Source organism: Antedon mediterranea, chromosome 3 (assembly GCF_964355755.1).
Source record: "Antedon mediterranea chromosome 3, ecAntMedi1.1, whole genome shotgun sequence".
Taxonomy (NCBI): domain Eukaryota; kingdom Metazoa; phylum Echinodermata; class Crinoidea; order Comatulida; family Antedonidae; genus Antedon; species Antedon mediterranea.
Window position 1 is genome coordinate 31,144,430 of NC_092672.1, and position 16,780 is coordinate 31,161,209.

General features: G+C 32.5%; 1 protein-coding gene across 1 annotated transcript in view; it reads left to right on the forward strand.

The window, feature by feature from the left end:
• LOC140045201 (45 kDa calcium-binding protein-like) overlaps window positions 1-7,813 on the forward strand; it is a 13,791-nt gene extending 5,978 nt beyond the window's left edge. Inside the window, exons 4-7 of the mRNA XM_072090011.1 lie at window positions 86-227; window positions 3,964-4,113; window positions 4,746-4,921; window positions 5,788-7,813. Coding sequence (XP_071946112.1) covers window positions 86-227; window positions 3,964-4,113; window positions 4,746-4,921; window positions 5,788-5,964 — 645 coding nt within the window. The 3' untranslated portion in view covers window positions 5,965-7,813. The remainder of the gene's footprint in view (window positions 1-85; window positions 228-3,963; window positions 4,114-4,745; window positions 4,922-5,787) is intronic.
• The last annotated feature ends 8,967 nt before the right edge of the window (window positions 7,814-16,780 follow it).

A 16,780-nucleotide genomic window follows, 5' to 3' on the forward strand; every position in this document is an offset into this window, starting at 1 on the left:
AACCAAATTTATCATCTTCTTGAAGTACATAACTTTCACCTTCATTCAAAACAATTTGAGTTAATTTGTTTCTTATTTTGTCTAGGTTGATAAAGATGGCGATGGCATCATCCATTGGCCAGAGTATCGTCTCCAGTTTCTGACATCAAGAGGTTACACCAAAGACATTATTGACAAACTAGAAGAGGCTGAAGGACCAGAAGACATCTTAAACGAACATGACGAAGGTAAAAGAAACTAATACATTTTCCAAATTGTATATATTCATTATTTATGTTAAAGCTCAGGTACAGGCATGAATTTTAAATATAATATTTGGTTAATTGTACATAAATCAAATATTTGTAACAGAAATCAAGATGAAAAACCATGAATTTCCCCTAATATGGTCAAATACAAAATTTGGCAAAATTCTGCCAAAAAAAACCAGGAAGACTTTTTTTCAGTAGTTAGGTAGTTAACATAATGTACTAACATGTCTGGTGACTCCCTAGAAGGTGAAAAAAGATGGTGGATATACGGTGGATAATTTTTACTATAGCATGAAAATAAAATTCTGAAGTTGAATAAAAACACCAGAAATGTAAAATTCAAGTTATATTACCTATATTTAGTCATCTGATAACATTTTTTACCACACCGTTTATTTTTCATAGCTTTTTAAAATGCCTCTCTATTTTCAAAATTTGTGTACAAAAGAATAGAGATTTTACTGTGTAATTTGAACTATCCCCCCACTGATATGAAAGTGCTAATTTTCAAAAAGCTCCTGCAACACTGTTAAGGTTGTAGGATTGTGAGCCATATCGATAACAGTATTTGACGCAGATAAAAAATGTTCTATCTAGAACTATAATAACTTTATTGTAATAAACTATACAAAGTACACATCTACACAGTAGGAATAAATATGGAAGAGTGATTCACATAGAAGAATGTTATCATCTTAAGGAGTGAGCAAAGCAATGATGGATTGCTTTGTGGTCTGGGGACAGTTCCGGTATATCATCTATTTCTTAGAACAGGAACTTTCACTTATCATCTATAGGTCAATGACCAGTAGGCTATTGGTAACATTTATTGTACAATGAGAGCACATTTTAACACTCCCACTTGTTCTCATTTTTCTTAATTTTACAGTAATACTAATAATATTAAAAATCAAATATAATACAACATGCATATTCATCAAATTATAAAAGTATAAAAGTGTTTCTCTAATTTACCATATTAATTTTATAAAATGTATTACATTATTACATTGTACAGTGTGTGTATCACAACACATCATTGTCCAAAAATAAAATTCTTAAATTTACTTAACTTTAATTTTGTTGCTGGCTTAGTCATAATATCAGCAACCATTTCAGCTGTTGGACAGTAAACAACATTTATTTTACCATCATTTAATACATTTCGTATGAAGTGATATCGGATGTCAATGTGCTTGGACCTTTGTCGACTTACTGGGTTTTTAGTTAAGGCAATTGTGCCTTGATTATCTTCAAAAATTTGAATAGGCCCATATTGATATCCGCTAACAATTCCATCTAATAGTTGTATAAGGTACAAACATTCCTGAGTTGTTGCAGCTAGAATTGCATATGGCCAAAAATCTTTGCCTAAATTTGACTGTGCAATCAAACATCTACCCATCTCAAATAATGTTCGCCAATTTCGTTCGGCAGTCCCATTTTGGTGAGGGGAGTAGGGTGCAAAAGTATCGTGTCTTATACGATTCTTTGTAAGGAGTGAGTTAAACTCCTTTGAAGTGAACTCAGAACCATTGTCTGATCTAATACACTTTACATTTCCCAGTGGGGAAGAGTCTGCCAGAAACCTTTCTGTGGCAGATATAGTGTCACTTTTATTTTTCAAGAAATATACAAACACAGCTCCTGAATAATCATCTGTGAATGATATGGCATACTTAAATCCCTCTCTAGAGACTGGGTTAACTGGGCCAGCCAAATCGGTGTGGACCAATTCTAAGAGTTTGGTTGCACGGACATCAGGCTTTCTATTTCTACTTTGCGTCATTTTACTAATAGTGCATATATCACAAATTTTGGGTTTATCACTTCCCTGTATGTTCATACCATCTACTACATTAGGTAGTTTCAATATATCATCATAATTACAGTGCCCTAAAACATTGTGCCAACTTTGTAGGTCACAAGTCATATTAACTGAATCATCATTACAAGTATTTAAATAATATAATCTATTTTCCTTTACAATATTGAAAATAAAGCCATTAGGAGCCTTAAGTTGGGCTGAATATTTTTCAAAATTAGTTTGTGCTCCCTTACTGGCCGCAGCCTGAACTGACAAAATATCTTGTTTATATGAGGGAACATATATAAAGCATTTTCAAGAGTGACTTTGTGTCGATTGCCATTTACATCATATATTAGAACATTAGCATCTCCCTTACCAATGACTACCCCATTTGTTTTAGTACCATTAGCCAATTCTATGAAATGGGTATCTGGATTGAAGCTCTTATCAAGGTTTATGAATTTTGATTTATCATTTATAATATGGGATGTTGCCTCGCAATCTACTAATAAATTACCATTACATAAATTACTATTAATACTTGCTTTGAATGCAAATTCAACTCCATCAGTTTCATCCTTTTCCAGCTGCACTGATTTTGCCGCAGTGACGTTACTTTTCTTCCTGCATAACTTGGTGTTGTGCGTTTTATTCTTGCATACTTTACACCACCTTCCTCGATCCTGTTTACTTCTGCATTCAAAAGATTTATGGCCTTGTTTCCCACATTTAAAACATACAATTCTTTCACTTTCTTGTGTTTTCATTACACTATCATCTTTTGTCTCTCTTTGAGCCTTCTCCGACTCTTCGAAGCTTCTCAGCGCAATTTTAAAATCGGTAAAGTTTATCTCCTTTTCTTTTTGCATTATCACGGTCGCAAATGTCCGGAATTGCTGTGGTAGTCCTTTTAGGACCATAGCCACAAGCAAATTGTCGCTAATTTGTTCGTTAGCAGTTTTTAAACTTGTAGCTGCTGTTTCTGCACGAATAACGTAGTCAGTTACACGTTCGTGTTCGTCCATTTTTAATGAGGTAAGCTCAGTATATAGTGATATAATTCTTGGTTTACTTCTTCCCAAATAATGTTCCCGCAGGATTCCTAGAGCCTTTCTTCCATCGTTCTTTGCGTCTCTCAATATCACAGATAGACTTCTATCGTCTAGGTACTGCACAAGTTCGGCGAACGCATTACTATTTTTCGCCTCATCGGGAGCGGCTACTCCACCTTCGCTTTCCGGTACAATAATTTTACTTAATTTTTGTATGTGCAAGTATCCTAGAAACTTTACTTTCCACAACTCGTACTTAGTTTCGTCTCCATTAAATAAAAGCCGTTTACTGGGCCCATAACCTGTTAAGGTTGTAGGATTGTAAGCCATATCGATAACAGTATTTGACGCAGATAAAAAATGTTCTATCTAGAACTATAATAACTTTATTGTAATAAACTATACAAAGTACACATCTACACAGTAGGAATAAATATGGAAGAGTGATTCACATAGAAGAATGTTATCATCTTAAGGAGTGAGCAAAGCAATGATGGATTGCTTTGTGGTCTGGGGACAGTTCCGGTATATCATCTATTTCTTAGAACAGGAACTTTCACTTATCATCTATAGGTCAATGACCAGTAGGCTATTGGTAACATTTATTGTACAATGAGAGCACATTTTAACAAACACAAATAAACTCCCAAAAATTATGAAACATAGGGGAAACTATAGATCGATAATTATTGGAATGTATGATCAATAGAAATTTTTTGCCCGCACCTGGCCTTTAAGTTGATGCCATTACTCTCTCTACTGTAGATCATCCCCAAGATCTGAATCTCCAATCATCACAGATCTGCCTGATAAATCAATTCAGTATTTTACATTTTAAATATCTTTACAGATGATTATATACTGTACCGTGATAGGTGGGCAAGAGCCGATGAAAATGGTGATGATAATTTAAGTGAAAATGAGTTTTTAGCATTTCTACATCCAGAGCATTGTAAAGATACAATGATGTCTTTAGTGGATGAGATACTTCATGATATGGGTGAGTATTACCTGTCAGACCACTTTCATTGAGGTCATTGACCCACTTTTTAATCCAGGTCATTGACCCGCTTTTTTAATCAAGGTCATTTACCCATTTTTTACAGCTATAAATCGCATCCAATCTGCAGAAAACTATTACATTCACTAGTCTTGTTTCTGCTGCGAAAAAACAACCGGTTATTAATCGTGTGAATAAATTAACCCCAATTATTTTTGTCAGCAGAAAAAAGACTAATTTTCAATAACTGGTTAAATGGCAGCCTGAAAATAACCGTTAAAAACACCCAACTGATTCGATGTTAAAACGCTTTAACCGGTTATTATTATTAGCAAAATGATTGTTATTTGACAACTGCTGACCTTGAATAATGTTTGAATTGACCGCTAGAGCCCATTGCATTTTGAGTACTGCTAATGGTTTTCGTCGGCAACCACTCACTGATTTAAATAGTTATTTAGGAGCAAAAATTGAGCATAAATGCAGTCAATATAAAAATTATATTTTAAATCTACTAAACTGTTTATTCAGAACTCTCAGAATTGTAGGCAAAGAACATTGTAACCATCTGAAGTCCACTCTAAAAACCACACATAATCATTCTAATTTGTTATTGTAATAAATCATTTTAGATCAAGATGATGATAAAAAATTAACACTAGCAGAGTTTGTTTCACTACCTCTTGGACATGAAGACGTTCTAGAGAAAGAAACCGCAGAAGATGAATGGGTGAGGGAGAGAAGAAAAGAATTTGAACAACACATTGATCTTAATAAAGATGGAAAAGCAGACGTAGAGGAATTAGGTGTAAGAAAATTTCAATTTTGTTTTCTATGAACATTGCCCTTTTGCTCTACGAGAGGTTTCCGTCCTCGCTGAGCTCGCCTTAGGACACCTGCGTTACCATTTGACAGATGTACCGCCCCAGTCAAACTCCCCACCTGATGTAATCCATGATTTGAAATTCATAGGACACAGTTTAATTCTTGAATTCATGCATTCATTGCAAATTCATCCACAACGAGAGAAAGGCATCTTGCCTAACGCTTTGTCTACACTATCAGTATCAAACTTTATGTGACAAAAAAGTTTGATGTGGCCAATTATGGTAGTGATATGACATCATCATGCCCATATATGGGCACATCACATTATTTTGTCACTAAGTTTGATAGTGTAGACAGAGCCTAAGGACAGTTAAACATGACGGCCTAGTCTAGGTTCTAGACCGAAATTAGTGAGAAGAGTAAAAAGATGATTATTTTGGCACATATGGCATATCATACCGGTTGACTAGTTACAGTCACATGCAATTGGCTACTCACTCGAAAACATTTCATTTTCAACAACTAAGATGATGCGCATGCGCTGTGTTACAATTCAACGATGTGGAAACACACGTGTGTACATTGGGGAACACAAACTCCAACTCGTTTCTTCTCAAAAAGATGATGTGGTGATGAAAGTTTCTGATAGGCCTGGTAGACTGGTACACATTTGATGGGATTTTCCCCAAAAACGAGTCCCGACCCAACATCTGGCTGGGCCTTGTTGTACAGCGCTGTTTAAATAAGACTTTACTCTTGTGATGGTCTACATACAATGAATGACTATATAATTATGAATAATCCTGTCAGATATTTAATGTATATAATTATTATTTAAAATTTCAGAAATATATGGATCCTAGGAATCGAATACATGCAGAGAGTGAAGCGCAGAATTTAATCATAATGGCCGACGATAATCAAGATGATAAGATATCATTACAAGAAGTTCTAGACAACTACAATATTTTTATCGGAAGCAAATTAGTACATTTTGATTGGAAAGTACATGACGAGTTCTAGTCCTAATTTTTATTTGTAGGGTTATGGGTTTGAATCTCTTGTAGTTCACTTTTTCACCCCAACAAAGGTTATAGCTCAAATACATTTGTGATGAATTCAAACAAGTTCTGGCAGTCTAGGTGTAGCAAATTTTTAATCGTAGGGTTATGGGGCAAATCTTTTGTAATTCACTTCTTCACCCCAACAAAGGTTATAGGTCAAAAATGTTTGTGATGAATTCTAAACAAGTTCTGGTATTCTAGGTGTAGCAAATTTTTAATCGTATGGTTATGGGTTTGAATCTCCCCCACCTCGCCCCAACAATAAAGGTATGTACAGTGTGTCAAAAATGTTCATCACAAATTGTGGTTTTCTGGGTGTAGCATGTTTTTAATTTTGAACTATATTGCTACAAGTATACATATCCCTTCAGACCAAACATAAAGGTCATAGGTCACTAGAAAGAGTTCTACATATGGACACATTTTTGGATATTGCCATTACAATTTTTGTATCATAAGTATTAATTGGAGACGGATTAATTGGAGATTGATTTGTTGGTGATTGATTAATAATTGGTGATTGATTAATTGAAGATTGATTATGTATATATTTGACTATTAAATGTAAAAAAAAAATGAGAGGTGAAAAGAACATAATTTTTTTTAATAGATTTAGTTAAAAGGCAAAAGTGCAATTTACAAGCTAATGAAATCCATTAGTTCAAATAAAAATGTGGAAGCAGTGTGGGATTTAAGCACCTGGAGTTGATAAAACTAAAATAATTAATAAAAAATATTGTTTGAATTAATTGCCATTTATGTTGCACTAAATAAATATGGTACCCAAATAGAAGGTATTTTTCAGTAAAACTTAGTTTCCACTTGGTCGCAACGCAATTGAGTTGACCAATCAGAAGTGAGTCTGACGTCCCTGCGTTTACGTCCCAAATGGGAATATTGATTTAGTGAAATACTTAGTGGTAGCGTGACCCTTTCAATGGACGGGCACAATCTGGTCATTGGCCAAATATAGTACAGTCGTAGAGTAAAGTATTGAGCATGCTGTTTTAAAGTTGAGAATAGACTTAGACTGGGTTTAGTACTATTTGATTGTTAGTATATACTTAATATTTCACTAATTATGGTGACTTATTTCATACCTTTCCCAACAATTTTGTCCTGTGTTTGCAACGCTGTACCATCTCAGTAGAGTTGTGGCTTGGTGGTTATGATGCTTGGCTACCACTCCAAGGGTCCTGGGTTCAAGTCCCATCACAAAATTACAACTCCACTCTCAAAGACTTGTAATAAGACTTTGTTTATGTAGTGTGTATATGTTTGTCTTGTGAGGTTCCCTAATGATCAGCAGTTCGGCTCCAAAGTTATTTGCTTATTATTTTCCAGTGTGCTTAATGAATAGGAATTTATTATGTGGTAAGTTTAAAAATTGTGAATAGAGGTGAAAATGTGTTTCATTAAAACTCACTTTTGAGAATGTACTGCAGTAACTGGACTCCCTGAAAACTATACAGCTTCTCCCCACATAACATCCCACCCCCTCCCCCTCCCCTTCCTCCCAGCACCCTCTAAATTTCAAAAATTGAAATACAAAAGATAGGACATGTATGTTCAGTTCAGCACATCGTTTTACAATTTATAGGCCCTCATCTTCGCCAAAATCCTAGATCCACCACTGAAATGTAGGCGATACTGTTCATTGGCAACATAAATTGTTTAGATGTAAAACTCTGTGTACACTATCAAACTAGTTCGACAAAAAAAGTGTGATGTACCCCAAATATGGTAGTGACATGCCCAAATGTGGTTGTGATATGACGACATGTCCATATATGGGCACATTACTTTTTGTCATAAAGTTTGATAGTGTAGACAGAGCTAAAGAAACTCGGTATACAAAATAACCAAATAATAAATCAAAACAACTTCCAAATAACTTTCTATATTTTGTGTAGCATCAGTTTGTTTGGTTTTTTTTATGAGAAAGTCTGTCTCAGTTCTAGAGTATTCACCTCCTCAGGAGGTGTTGAACTTAAGTTATTTTAGTTGTTTGCTTGCATAATTTATAACAACTTTGGTTACCACTTGTTAGAGTTACCACTTTTTTTTTTGCATGCACTTCGCTTGTTCATCAGAATCGCTTGTTCTACTGCGTTGCTTGTTTGCCTGCACTACTTTTTTTACAGCGCCACATGTTCGACTTATTTAATTAGGAAAAACATTTTTTATTTAATTTTTGTTATATTGACAGTACATTTAGATTCAAAGAAAAATATGCATTTTGGTGCATATTTTTTACATAAAATTGTAAGGGATTTGTTTGTATCACATTAGATGATGTAATTTCAATAAAATGAGTTATATCAATATATATTTGTGGTCATTATTTGAAGCAACTAAATCAACATACAGATCACTTTTAATTATAATAATTAATAGATGGCCCACATTGATTTTCGACCACTAGGATCAGTATAACAGTCCGACAAATGTACTCAAACATAAGGAAAAAAGCACTCTTATTTGACAATGGAATATTTATTGAGTATCATGTGACTTATAAACTACCAATCAAATGGCAAGAGCCTACTCAGGTGTGTCATAAAACATTTTTGGTAATGGGCATGCAGTACAATTCAATGTACACTATTCAAGTTTAAACAAGAAATATTTCTTACAAAAAACGCCGCGTAACTTTTTGACTGGACAGTTGTAAGAACAGTCTTCATTAATCTAATATAATAGGTCGGCCAATCAAAACGCAAGTGAACAATTGGGACTTTACTTGTGATTTATGTCATTGGCCTGTCAGCACAGTCGTTTCTTTCTAGAATTAAACGCACAAATTTGTATTGGGAATAATGTATATGGTTATTACTATCGCATTTAGGTATTGATAATAATAATAATATGGCTTTTGAATATATAATTACTGTCTGTAGAATAACATTTATACATTTTCGGTTCGCGATGAAAAGTTATATGAATGGATTTGTAATAGGTATTTATAATAATAGTATATGGGTTGTATTATTGCTAAGCTATCACCAAATCGCGTTATAACATTATTTCTCAGGGTTTTTTGCACCATTGATCAATACCAAACGCGTATCGGTATTATAGTTTTTAATGAATCATTACATTAATAAAAATACCCAATTAAATCAATCGCGTCAGTCCAATTCCGACTTATGTTTCGATCACATAGTTCTGTGTCTACACTGTCCCAACTAGTTTAACAAAAAAAGTGTGATGTGCCCAAATATGGTAGTGATATGCCCGATTATCGTAGTGATATGACATCGTCATGTCTATATAATATGGGCACATCATATTTTATTTAGTTTGATAGTATAGACAGAGCTTAAGGATTATATTTAAAAAATGTTTTCTTACATTTTGAACGGAAGTATTTATTTGTTTATAAGCCCAATTTTCCAGTCTTAATTTTACATTTTGAAAAAAAGTATTTATTTGTTTATAAGCCCAATTTTCCAGTCTTAATTTTACATTTTGAAAAAAAGTATTTTATTTGTTGATAAGCCCAACTGTGCAGTCTTATTTTACATTTTGAACGAAAGTATTTATTTGTTGATAAGCCCAATTTTGCAGTCTTATTTTACATTTTAAACGAAAGTATTTATTTGTTGATAAGCCGAATTTTCCAGTTTAATAATAATGACCCCTTCCACAGTGCTTATACCATATACATTTTACATGATATTGACCGTGGGTTCTTTACGCCTCTGATGCATTTGTTTTTATTGTACCTTTTTAATAAATTATTATATGTTTAGGCCTAATCACACCCAATTTAATGAAACGGTCAGATTCCGATTTCAATTGAACGAAAGTAGTACTGTATTTATTATTCATTGATAAGCCAAGGGTCCCATGGCGTTAGCCGATATCTTGAGCATTTGACTCTTGTAACACAAATCATTCTTCAAAATCTAAAGAAAGAACCTCACACGTCTTTTTTGTGAGTGATACACTATGGATATGCCCACGGAAATAATATGTGGACATTGCAAACAATCATAGGCCTACAGTAACAAACATAACATGGCTAATAAGCATAACATTCAGACTTGCTTGTTTTCTAGTGGATTTTTATTTACTTTAGCATGTAGAATAAAACTAGTAACAGTGGCTATATTAATAATTATACTGATTATCCTTGATGTTATCGCGTCTAATAATAAAATATTTTGTTGTTGATAAGCCCAATTTTTCAGCCTTGATTTTACATTTTGAACGAAAGTATTTATTTGTTGATAAGCCCAATTTTGCAGTCTTAATAATGACCCTTCCACAGTGCATTTTACATGATATTGACCGAGGGTTTTTACGCCTCTATAGGCACTGATCAATACCATAATTAATGTACTTTTTTAAATGAATATTGAAATGTTTCAACACTCCCAGATTTCCTCATCTTTATCGTTTCAAAAATTAATTAAATAATTTTCAGTGTATCACCGGGCGGTTTGGAATTTATTTCTATGCCTGTTGTGTTTATATATATAATATTAAGTATAATTATGAATTCACCAACACTTTCAGGCCCGGGGCCGAGTTGTAGACCAGACTTCCATGCACAGCCACATGTTAAGGAATATGAATCTCTTTATGATTTTAATATGGTTCGAAATGATATTACACAACAACGATTAGACAGCAACTGTGCAAGAGTCAAACTAATAAAATCGGAATGATCAATTAATTGAACATTTACAGCATAAGGCCCATACACTAGGACGATAACTATCGACGATAAATAGACAAATGTGCATTTTTAATACATAAACCAAAAGAAATATAAACAATTCCTTTGATGAAAATTATATTTTCACACGTCCAATCAAATGACGTCATGATTAGTAAGACCAATAATATCGTGACAATACAGCGATTTTATTGTTTTTATTTATCATGACGTCATTTGATTGGAATTTGAAAAACATTATTTTTATCAAAGACAGCATAAATGATTATCCTATAGGTCTAGAACGAAAACCTTTCTAATTTCTTTTGGTTTATGTTAAAAAAATGCATGCTATATATTTATCGTCTGTCGTTATCGTCATAGTGTAATTGGGCCTTTATACAAAAAAAATAAATTGATTACGAAGTTACATGTCATTTTCACCTATCACCAAAAAACTAACCTTTTCAAAACTAATTAATTGTTACGAAGCCAATTTATATTATATATTTCATTAAAACTGAACTTTACGGTAAATGAAGAGTAAGTATCAGTTAATATGAATAATATAACTAGTAGGTCTATGAACTTGCGTCCAGACACAGAACTGTGACATTACTATCATAAATGTTGAAACCACTTATAAAACCTTTTTTTTTAAAGAAAATATAATTGTGTTAGGAGAAGGCTAATAAACAAATAGATAATGTTCAAACCTTTTTCTGGATTAATTAATGGAGCAGGCGTTCCTAATAATCTTCTGTAGACTGATTGTTCACCTTCTGACGATAATTGATTGGACCCCCCACGGCATCTGATAACCAACAAAAAATTTACGAGGACTGTTTCAATGATTTAATATCTGACGGCGTATTATTATAACATTGGCCTAGATTGAAAGTCAAAGAAAGTCATTGTAAATACCTCCCTTTATGTTGACAGAGCCAAAATAAAGTTTTGACCATTATCGAATGATTATTTGACAGTGACTTATTATAATACCGCCCTGGTTGACAGCAAAATCGAAGTTATTATTTATTGATCAAGATTTTACAGATTTCCGTCTACATCTCAATAATACTGTATTATCAGCAAAGGCTTTCATATAGACTCTCTTCTCCCAGACGTTTTTTGGGTCCAGCAGCTACCTATAAATTATAGTCGAGTTTCCAAATTCACAAAACTGTCAGCCTTAGATACTAAAGCTACCGCTATGAAACAGCTTATTAATGAATGTGTCCTCCTGGGACATAGCTGGCTAGAGCCGCGGCGCGAAAACAAGGTGAAATCAGCTTTAGTGTCTTTGGCACTATATTTGGCACTATATTTGGCATTATATACAGTTTAAGCATTACAATATGAACTGCTAAATGGTAACATTTACCCGAAAAAGGAAAATATAAAATTTAGAAATAGATAATGTTAAAGTACTATATGCATACTATATTATATACAAATGTGAAATGAGAATAGTTACTTTTAATAAATAGATAAATTAAAATACTGTAGTGTTTAAGGCACTACTTTATTAGTATCTATCTATCTATAAAGAGAGAGAGAGTTTGTACATTTACTTAAAATAATTTATACTCTATTATATTAACTAAAATGGTAAAAACAATTCTACCTTAAATAAATAGATAAATTTAAATCTAAAACTATATATATATTGCAGTGTTATAATAATATATTTAGTTCCTTCAAAATATATACAGTAATACATCATTATAGAAAGGAGGTGGTCAGACTGAGTTCATACTATCTAGAAGGTATAAGAACTACTGTACTGTAATACCGTATTTATTTATCATTTTTTGTCATAAAGTTTGATAGTGTAGAGAAAGCTTAAGACATTTTTTAAATGTAAGCAAAATAACAAAATACTAAATCAACAAAACTTCCATAAAAACTTTCTATATTTTGTAGCATCACTTCGTTTTGTGAAAAAGTCTGTCTCAGCTCTGGAATATTCACCTCAGGAGGTATTAAAACTGTTTCAGTTATTTTTATTTGAATTTGCTTGCATAATTTTTATAACAAATTTGGCTACCGTTTGTTTGACATTGCTGATTTTTTTGTACATAGTGCTTTTGTCTGACTGGACTGCGGCGCTTGTCTGACTGGACTGCGGCGCTTGTCTGACTGGACTGCGGCGCTTGTCTGACTGGACTGCGGCGCTTGTCTTTTCAACTTCATAATCTTTTTTACTGCACCGCTTGTTTGATTGTGCCACTTGTAGCTTGTTCCGACTGTGACGCTTTTTGCTTGATGTTTGACTGCTATTTAATTGGTGAACCATTTTATTTAATTTTTGTTATTATATTAACAGTACATTTAGATGCAAAGAAAAATATGATATATATTAGATGATGGTGTAATTTCAATCAAATTAGTTATCTCAATATTTGTTTGTCGTCATTATAAATAAATTTTCTTGATATTTTACAAAAATTTATTATCTTGATGTTTCACAAAATTGGTCATAAATAACTGCTGTTACATAATTGCAAAAAAGTACACAAATATCTGTATAATATTAACTATAATAATAATGCATTACATATGGGTTAAACCAAAGAATATAAATAGGTAAAGAATCAACAGTACGCGCTGTTAAGCATCATAGAAGGATAGGAAAAGCGGACGCTTATTAATGGACGCGTAAGAATCCAGCAGCCGAACGACGGCGGGCTCTAGATATGGTTCCCGTCTAATTCCACGTTTCGATGGATCGTGATGACCTGATGTCTTCTCGCGTCTGTGCTCTACTAATTTTGATATTATTAATATTTTGATAATCATTTTGATAAATAATCATCGTTTGCATTTTTATAGATATTTACAATAAAAGTTTTACCTTACCCACGCCTGAAGGTGGCACACTTCTTCTAGCGAAAAAGAAATGCGCCACCTTCAGGCGTAGGCAAATAGTAACCCGGATGTGGTTTACACCGCCAACGGAGCTGTTGTATCTTCTCCTTTTATTATCTTTGGTTAAACCCAGAAACATACATACTATATCAACATCTTTATTAATCTAAGAATGGGCTTTAAAGTTTCGTTTCGTTTCGTTTATTTATTTTTTCCACTCACTTATATATATATCATTTACATTTACATAACATATATTAAATGTGGGTGGATGGAAGTCACAGTAAGTTCACTGAACTTTAAGTCGTGACTCCCGTATGCCTAAGTATACTAACATTGCTACAGAGTAGACTAAAATATGAATATATAATAGTGAAAGTACATAAAATAAAGAAATAAACAAAATTTAAATTATAGGAGTTAAGATAAACCAGGCAATTATATAATATATGATAAAAGGGATAATGATAACAATTAGAGTACAATATGAAATATAATTAAATATGGTAGCCTATAATAACAAGTATAACGATACAATGTAGCGGAGATTATTGAATACCAGGGTGAAGGATTTAATGCCATGTATCACCACCAAATAAATAAGGATAAAAGATCGGCGAAAAATTATGTAGCATATTCTGACACCATTTTGTGTTTGAAATTAGATTTAAAACTAGAAAAGGAAGATTTCTGTTTAAGTTCATTTGAGAGTGAAGTCCAAAGTTTGGGACCAAAATAATACATAGAAAATCGTCGAGCCTTAACATTTAAATTATCAAGGATATAATTGTTAACAGAGGATCGGGTTTTATAGGAATGGCGTTCGTCAATTCTTGTAAATAAAGCATTAAAATGTGAAGGCAGTAAATTGTTAGATAAACGGTACATAAATGAGGCAACTTGTAATTTATTTAAATCATAAATGTTTAAAACGTTAAATCTTTTAAAAAGTAATTTTGTATGGGCTCTAAATGATTCTCCCGCGCAAATCCGAAGTGCACGTTTTTGTAGTTTAAAAAGGCGGTCAATTTGAGTTTTCTCTAGACTTGTCCAGGGGCATAACGTATTAAATTTATCTAGAGTAATTGCCCAACATAAATTGGCATAAGAAAGGTAAGGCAAAACTAAAGTATTATAAAGGGTTAATAAGGTTTTTTGAGGGAAGATATGTTTTAATTTGTTCAATATTCCAACATTTCTAGAAACTAGATTACTGATTTTATTTATATGTAGTTTCCAAGTCAGAGAGGCATCTATGGTTACTCCTAAAAATTGTGTTTCATTAACTCGTTTGATCATTTTATTATCAATGTATATTTGTTCATTTAAAGAATTTGAAATTTTACGTTTAGAAAATATTATATAGTTCGTTTTGAATGTATTAAGAGTTAATTTATTGTGTTTGAGCCAATTTGAAACTTTAAGTAACTCATCATTGACAATTTTAAACAAGGTATTTAATTTAGGATGAGAGAAAAAAATATTTGTGTCGTCAGCAAATAAGATAAAATTTAGTAATTTAGAGCTGTTTGGTATATCGTTAACAAAAATCAGGAATAAGAGTGGTCCAAGAATCGATCCTTGGGGAACACCACAGGTTAAACGGGAATAGGAAGAGTTAAAATTATTTAAGGAAGTAAACTGAACACGATTGGAAAGGTAGCTTTTAATTAGTTTTAAAGGAAGGCCTCTGATACCGTAATTTGAAAGTTTATGAATTAAAATATCGTGGTTAATAGTATCGAAGGCCTTAGATAAATCAAGGAAAATGCCAACAGAAAACTCATTTTTACTCAGGGCAATTGTAATTTTGTCAAAAATATCTAATAAAGCAAGATCTGTTGAATACTTTTTCCTGAAACCATATTGGCCTTTAAATAAAATGTTATGTTTAGTTAAAAAGGAAGAAATTCGATTATGCATTATTTTTTCAATTAATTTTGAGAAACAAGGAAGTAGGGAGATTGGTCTGTAGTTATTGAAATGATGAGGATCTTCTTTCTTGTAGATAGGGATGACTTTAGCTATTTTAAAAGAATCAGGAAAAATACCGGTTTGAAAAGAAGTATTAAAAATGTGAGTTAAGGGTTTGCATATAAAATTAGAAACACGTTTAATAATTTTATTGGAAAACCCATCAAACCCAGGAGATTTATTATCTTTGAGGGAAAGTATTATACTGACAACTTCATGTTCGGTTACAGGACTAAGAAAGAGAGAGTGCACACATGGACGAGGTAGGGTAGAAGTATAATTATCATTATCCGACACATGTATTTTGTTAACTAAATTTGGCCCTATACTAGTAAAATAATTATTGAATTCAGTTGCAATTTGTTGAGGATTATTTAATTCAATGTCATTGTTAATAAAGTGAGAAGGAAACGGTTTACGAGATTTCTTGCCAAGGACTCCATTTATTGTTTGCCAGGTTTTTTGGATGTTATTTTTATGGAATTCAAATTTGTCACTGAAGTAATTCTTTTGGGCAGTACGAAGGATTTTGGTAAGTACATTTCGATATTTAACATATTTATCTTTGTCCTTTTGCTTTTTAGATATAAGAAATGTTTTATATAATTTGTGTTTTTTGTCGATAGATTTAATTAAGCATTTAGTTATCCAAGGTTTTTTTTCTTTCCGAATATTGCGTCTGGAACGAGTGGTTTTAATGTTGTTATTATATAATGTACTAAATATGTCGTTGAATAAAGCGTATGCCTCATTGGGTTCATTGGAGTTATAAATACTAGTCCAGTCAACATTTGACAAATCATTACTTAAGGCAGAAATTGAAATATCATTGACTTTTTTTATGTATATATATTTTGATTTAGGTTTCAGGTGTTGGAGAGGTTCTGATTTATGTACTAACAAGAAAACAGGAAAGTGATCCGAGATGTCCGAATATAGAATTCCGGAAGAAATGTTATCGTATAGATTATTACAAAAAATATTGTCGATTAAAGTTGCAGAATTACGCGTAATTCTAGTTGGCCTAGTAATAAGAGGATAATAATTTGATTGAAATAAAGTATTAACAAAATCAGAAGTACCTTTATGTGTTTTGGAATTTAACAAGTTAATATTAAAGTCTCCTGAAATATATGCTGTTTTTTTCTCATTATTAATGGTGTCAATTAAATTAGAGATATCTTTATTAAATGTGTTAATGGATAATTCAGGCAAACGATATACTACTCCAAGGATTATGTTTTTGGGTTGTGCATCGATTTCA